The 7,270-nt window shown below is 41.1% G+C and overlaps 1 protein-coding gene across 1 annotated transcript in view; it reads right to left on the bottom strand.

Moving 5' to 3' along the window:
- Window positions 1-7,270, bottom strand: part of KCNH5 (potassium voltage-gated channel subfamily H member 5) — a 2,144,936-nt gene that overhangs the window by 1,724,858 nt on the left and 412,808 nt on the right. The window contains 1 exon segment of the mRNA XM_044074556.1: window positions 2,051-2,174. Coding sequence (XP_043930491.1) covers window positions 2,051-2,174 — 124 coding nt within the window.

Genomic DNA, 7,270 nt, shown 5'->3' with positions numbered 1-7,270 from the left:
AATCCTGTCCACCATTGTCACACCCAGTGCAAATCTTAACATCTTTAACTCTGCCATGTCCAGCTCTGACTCCTGCCTTTTTGTCAACGCCACTGTCTCCAACCCATATAACATACCTGGTCTCACTACCCTCTTGCAGACCTTCTCTTTCACTCTTACTGGTACTCATCTGTCACAAATCACTTCCGACACTCTTCTCCACCCACTCAACCCCCTGTAGTGCCTTCTTCACCTCTCTTCCACACTCGCCATTACTCTGAACTGTTGATTTCAAGTATTTAAACTCATCCACCTACACCAACTCTACTCCCTGCACCTTCACCATTCCTCTATCCTCCCTCTCATTCACACACATATATTCTTAGTTCTGCTGACCTTCATTCCTTTCCTCTCCTCTCTAGAGCCTAAGTCCACCTCCTCAGAGTCTCCTCAACCTGTTCACTACTCTCAATATAGATCACAATGTCATCTGTAAACATCATAGTCCATGGGGACTCCTGTCTGATCTCGTCTGTCAACCTGTCCATCACCACTGCAAATAAGAAAGGGCTCAGAGCTGATCCTTGATGTAATCCCACCTCCACCTTAAATGCATCTGTCACTCCCACCACAGACTTCACTGTTGTCCCACTACCCTCGTACATATCCTGTACCACTCTTACACACTTCTCTGCCACTCCCGACTTCCTCATACAATACAACTCATAACTAGGGACCCTGTCATATGCTTTCTCTAAGTCCACAAACTGCCCTTAAACTGTTTAAACAAAATTTAGGCAAATGAATGGGAAACTGCAAAATTGCACCCAGTTTACCATCCATGTCCCTCGTGGATAGGAATGGTAAGTAAATGTCCCAGCATTTCCTTGTTCTGCCCACCTCCTACTTAAAATATAAGGGCAGAAAACTACCATGGGAAAGCAAGGCTATACTTCTTAAGATCTTCTCAAATCAAAAGACTAATACATCTGAAGCTATAATTTATCCTGTTTGAAATGTTTCCAGTGAAAGAAGGCAAAAATCCTGCCAAAGAAAAGTTAATTTAATAACATTAGAAAACATTAGAAAATATGCAAGTGATAAAATTTCAATAAACACTACAAAGATAAAAATCTGGAGAACAAGGCACTATTTACAAACAAGATTCTTAGCTTACGGGATGAAAAGAAAGTTACACCACCTGGAAGCATATCGGCTGAGGATGAATAAGGTGCTGAAAAATATGAAAACTGCTGAAGATTAAGTGGGATGTGTAGGAAGGGGGGAATGAGGGACTCAAACTATAGCACTGTAACCATTACTTTAATTTGGTGATGTTGATGATATAAGTCAAGAAGTGTCCTAGGAAACAAAATGAAGCAATTTAACTACATTGTTTATATTAGAAGCTGAATAACAAGTAAGAAATTGCCATTTAGCAGAAAAGGCATTTTAGTAGATATGGAAAATGCTGTTATAAAAGTGCACATCAAAATGTAGCATTAGGTTTTATGAGAAAGAACAGTGAAACTAGATGCTATTCTTAGGACTGCCAAAACAATTTCATCTAATGGATTCATATCTGATTGCTCCTTTAAGCTCATGCACACTTCTACAGTGTGTACTCCAAAAAACTGAAAGAACTGAATTGTGCAAGTAATTGAGTAACGGGTACAGGTTGGCACAGGCAGCACAGGGAGATAAGGTACCATCACTGTTTATTCTGGGATTCTGATTACAATACAACGTGCTTCTAAAGTAGTACAGAATATTTAACTTCAAAGGAACGTGTTACTTTTACAATACTGTAAAATACAAACTGTATATTGAAAAATTATAAATTTCAAAATATGCATTCGTGTTTCTTAATACCAAGCCAAGGAAGACCTGCACTTTAAAGCAGCTTCTTCCTAAGTTGTAGTTTGTACAATAAAACATTCCATTCCTGAACTATTTAGCAAAAAAAAAAAACAACTCTATAATTAAAACGCATAATATGTTATAAATTTGTCACAAGAAGAAAATTGTCTGCAGTACATACTAACACTAAATTTGTGAATTAATAGTTTACCTGCAAGTGCTACTCTTCTGCATCACGTCAGCCCGATGATATCCAGAGAGTTTGCAAAAACCATCATTACTATAAACTACAGGCCAGTCCACAATTTGGGCATTTCCAAGCAAGAAACTTGATTCTAGAATACAGAACAAACACATGATAAGCAGGTAATGCAATAAGTAAAGTTACATTAAAAATAACCTTGATTAAAAATAGTAAGTACTGTTACAGGGTGCTCAGGGTAAAGCTTCAAACGACAAACAATTCTAATTTTTGATTACAGTTCTTTGACCCCCACTTCTCTAGATTAAGGACATGTCTTCTTATCTGGTCATCCATCTACAGACTCTACATCTGTTTAAAGGGATGTCTACAGAACTCTTAAAATTTAAATTATGACCAACCTCCAGAAACGGGGGATAATATTTAGAACAACCATATGCATTCTGCATCAGCCACAAAGTGGATAGGTAGTCTTGCTCTGAGCCAATAGATGTGAATTTGGTGGGTCTATATTATTTTTATATATATATATATATATATATATATATATATATATATATATATATATATATATATATATATATATATATCGACATCCGAAAATGTCAAATCTCACTTGTTCAACACGAAAATGTCGAACTCCAAGGTACCTGAACGTCCAATTCACTGATTTCTTTCCAACAGAAAGAAATCGGTTGGCCAAACACACACAAAACCAAACATATTTAAGTTGGGGGCTTCGCCCCCCACATCCCCCAATGTGGGGGGCTGTGCCCTCCTCACACCCTCTAACTAAATATTCTATCTCTGAGACCACACTACAGTCAGGGAAAGGGCAGGTGTAACAGAACAGCTAACTGATTTCTTTCCATTGGAAAGAAATCTGTGATTTGGCTGTTCGGGAACCTTAGAGTTCGACATTTCCTTGTCGAACAAGTGTGATTCGACATTTTCGGATGTCAATATTATAATATAGACCCCTATTTGGTGGCATGGCTGCTAAACAGATCTCAGTACATGCCATCTAAAAAGGAAAGAGTGACTGATAGCACCACAGTGCTACTGCGTACTGTTTATTTCTATGTGATGTGCACAAGGTTTGACAAATTAAAATGGTAATGCACACGTGAAGTGGCAGAGTACTCAGCAAGTCAGTGACTATGCCCTACATTTGTACATTTATTATTTTACTACACTTCAACAACACACGAGGTTAAGCAGAAAGAAGGGCACAATGGAGGGCAGCACAGTGCCAATTACATTGATGTTCTTATTTTATTTTAACAACCTAACACCACACAGTCACTGTAATTAGAGACCCAAAAACAAAACTCTTAAGGTAAGCTAATACACTTATCAGAACTCTACTCACAGGTGACTCTATTGTAAGACATACTGGTGCTTCTCTAATCAGACTGAACAAGTAGAATATAAAGATTAATTGCCTATCTGGAACCAGGATCAGGCAAATTATGCAAGCACTGAAGTCATTACATCACAGTTATCGGTATGATTACATCATCGTCCATGTAGGTGTAAATGACCTGAGACATACCTCTCTAAAGTATATTAAGAGAACTACTACTGACCTCTTGGGCTACGTGTCTCTGGCTGGTATGAGTTTAACACTGTGAACAGCATATTACTTTCACCGAGAATGTTGCTACAATATGAACAAAAGATGATTGATTTTAACAACTGACTGAGTTCTGGTGTTATTCTAAGGGGATCCCATATTTGTCAGCATGGGAGGACAAGGTTAACAGACCATATTGCTTTGCCAAGGATAGTCTGGATCTGTCCCCTCTAAGTTTTCAAATACTGGGTAAAAGTTTATTCACCCCATAGTGCCTTTTTTAGGCAATTTGATAAACTGATAAAAATCTACCAACATAGCAAAATCAACTCAAATGAACCTGATGGCATTACTGCTCAATGTCAAGACCATCAACTGCACTCAAGACCATCAACAAAAAAATGCACTCCCATCAATCCCTCCTAATCCTCAAGAACATAGACATCTGTGCAGTTACCTAGACATGGTTTAAAACTACAGAGAGTACCCTGGCAGTGCAAGATTTCAGTGCCTTTCATACTTTTAGATCAGTAGCTGCAGTGACAGGAACTAAAGGTGGAGGTGTCTCAATGTATATCAGTAACACGCACAATGACACAGTGGAGTTTCTCCATGTGCAAATAATAGCAGTTATGTACTTACCATAACTTGGAATCTGTTTTATCCTATTTCATTATTCTTCACGACTGGATCTTGGATTCGATATCAGATTCGATCTGGCACTATACAAGAGAGATCAAGACTCAAGCTCCTCCCTCTCCCTTAATCCCCTTCTGCACTCTAGCACTCAGACTGAATTTGTTGTAGTTACCCCCTACAATGTATACCTGAAGCTTTAAAGTAAGGGAACTCAACCCAGAAGTCTAAAGACCCCAGCCTCCTCAGATCCTGCCAGAGCATGGATGGGGGGAAGGTGGGTAGGAAGTGAGAAATAACGAAACAGGATAACACAGATGCCAAGTTATGGTAAGTACATAACTGCTAATCTGATGTTATCCATTTCATTATTCCTCATGACTGGGTCAGAATCCCCAGCTACAACAGAAACCCCGGATGCCCTATGGAAGGATGTGCCTGAGCACCATGGAAACAAAGGATGCTCTGTTTCTGGAGACAGTATCCAATTTGTAATGAGAAACAAAGGTGTGCAGAGTGGACCAAGTGGCTGCAGCACATATGTCATCTAAAGACACCCTAGCAGAAAAGGCTGACGATGCAGCAACCGACCTGAGAGAGTGAGCACTACGCAGATGAAGTAACTCTAGCCCCTTGAGAGAATAAACAGTGAAAATACAGTTTGAAATCCATTTGGAAACTGTTACTTTGGACACTGCTTGACCATGTCTGTTCAGAGAGAAGGCTACAATTGATTAGATTTCCTGAAAGCTTTAGTCCTGTACAACTAAAATCTTAACTGTCGATGTACATCCAGTGTATGTTGGAGGTATTCTCCTTTATTGGAATTATTCAGAAAAAAGACAGGTAACTGAATAGATTGGATGAGATTAGTTTCAGTGGCTACCTTGGGCATGAGGGAGAGATTAGTTCTCAAGGCTACTCTGTCTTTGTGAAAAATGATATATGGCAGCTTGGGCAATAAAGCCTGCAACTCCAAGACTCTCCTAGCTGAAGTTATGGCCACAAGAAAGGCTGTCTTCCAGGACAAGAACTTAATGGCACAGGAATGAGAGACTACAACACCACAGTCAAATCCCAAGGATGGAAAAGATCTTTGACAGGAGGCCTGAGGAGAAACACACCTTTCATGAAAGCCTTGCATAGTCTGGAGGGAAAGGTAAGCTCCCTATTAACATGAAAATTGGAAATGGCTGTGAGCTGCAGCTTTATGGTAGAGACACCGCCACCGTCTTGAAAAAGGGATGATAAAATCAGAAGAATATCTGAAGCTGAAGCTGAGAAGGGGTCGAGATTCCTTTCAGCAGCCCAAAAGGAAAACCATTTCCACTTACTGTTGTAGAGTTTTTGAGTTGATGGTTTCTGAAAGGCAAGAATAATTTTCTTAACAGGGGAAGCCATTCTGGACTCTCTTAGTATCACTGTAAGTGGAGAAACCATGTGGTCAGACAAAGGGACTGGATGCTCAGGGTTTTCAGCTCTGAGGGATGAGAGATGAGATCCAGAATGAGATCTAGTATCCATGGAGGATATTTCAGATGAGACCGTAGGAAGGGAAACCACACCTGATGAGGCCAGAAAGGGGCAATGAGAATCATGAGGCACTTTAGAATGTGGGCTTTCTGTAGTACCCTGGGGATCAACAGGATTGGTGGATATGCATAAAGGAGACTCAGAGGCCAGTAATGGACTAGAGTGTCCCTCAGGGACTCCCCCTCTGGGGGGATCAGGGCATAGTATCTGTTGCATTTGTTGTTTGTTGAGGATGCAAAGAGGTCTCAGCAAAGCTGACCCCATTGGCAAAATATCTGTGATGTCACTTATGAATTCAGGGACCACTCTTGCGGGCTGAAGATGGACCTGCAGAGTCTATCTGCCAACACACTGGACTCTCCAGGTATGTGCATTTCAAGAAAAAAATGACTGGAAGAAATCACCCATCCCAAACTCTCATAGCTTCTCTGCACACCAGATATGATCGTGTTCCCCCCACTTGCTGATGTACCAGACTACTGACATGTTGTGCATATGAATTGCAATCGTCCCCAGAGGAAGACATGCTTAAAAGGCTTGCAACATCAGGAGGACTGCTTTCATCTCTAGGACATTTATGTGCAACTTGGTCTCTGTAGAGGACCATGTGCCTTGGACCGTTCTGCCCTGAAAATGCCCCCCACCCTAGCAAGAAAGCATCTGTGGTCACTGTGGTCGTTGGAGGGGGAACAGAAAAAGGTCTGCCTTGGAAGAGATCTTCTGAAAGAAGCCATCAGTGAAGATATCATCTGCAAATGGGTGTCAGTTGTATCAGTATATAGATGACCTGACCTTTGGACTGCTAGCATCCACTGGAGTACTTGCATGTAATATCTTGCTAGTAGTCAAGGAGGATAGCTGCTGACATGGACCCCAGAGCCTTGAGAATAAGATACTCCTGTGGCAACAGGATTTCTAGAATCACCTTGACCTGCTGCCTGAGTAAATCCACTCTCTGAGGGGGCAAAGCTGCATTTTCTGTCACTGTATTGAGCTGGGTTCCTACAAACTCCAGACTTCACACAGGAGTCAGTTTTGATTTGGCCACATTGACTGTAACGCCTAACTCATTAAAGGTATCCAAAAGGTACTGCATCGCTAATGTCAGTTGATAGCTTTTGGGTGCAGTGAGGAGCCAATTGTCCAGGTATGGAAAGACCTGGAATCCCTGCAGTCTCAAGTGAGCTGTGACCACTACCAAGCATGTGGTAATCATTCAGGAGGCTGTGGTGAGTCCAAAGGACAGGGCTCTGAATTGAAAATGATTGGCTCAAAGCTAGAAGGGCAGATAACTCCTGGACAGCCTGTCTATCTCGATGTGATAGTAGGCATCCTGGAGGTCTACGGAGCACATCCACTCATCCTTACACAAAAGCAGCAGTATGGACTGAACAGTGACCATCCAGAACTTTGACTTCCTGACAAACAGATTCATCTCACTGAGGTCCAAAATTTGACACATATCCCCAGTCTTTTCCACACCA

This window comes from Protopterus annectens, chromosome 6.part0, assembly GCF_019279795.1.
Source record: "Protopterus annectens isolate FY-2018-M chromosome 6.part0, PAN1.0, whole genome shotgun sequence".
NCBI classification, from domain to species: Eukaryota; Metazoa; Chordata; order Ceratodontiformes; family Protopteridae; genus Protopterus; species Protopterus annectens.
Note: the sequence above shows the minus strand (reverse complement) of the source record. Positions and strands in the feature narration are given on the sequence as shown.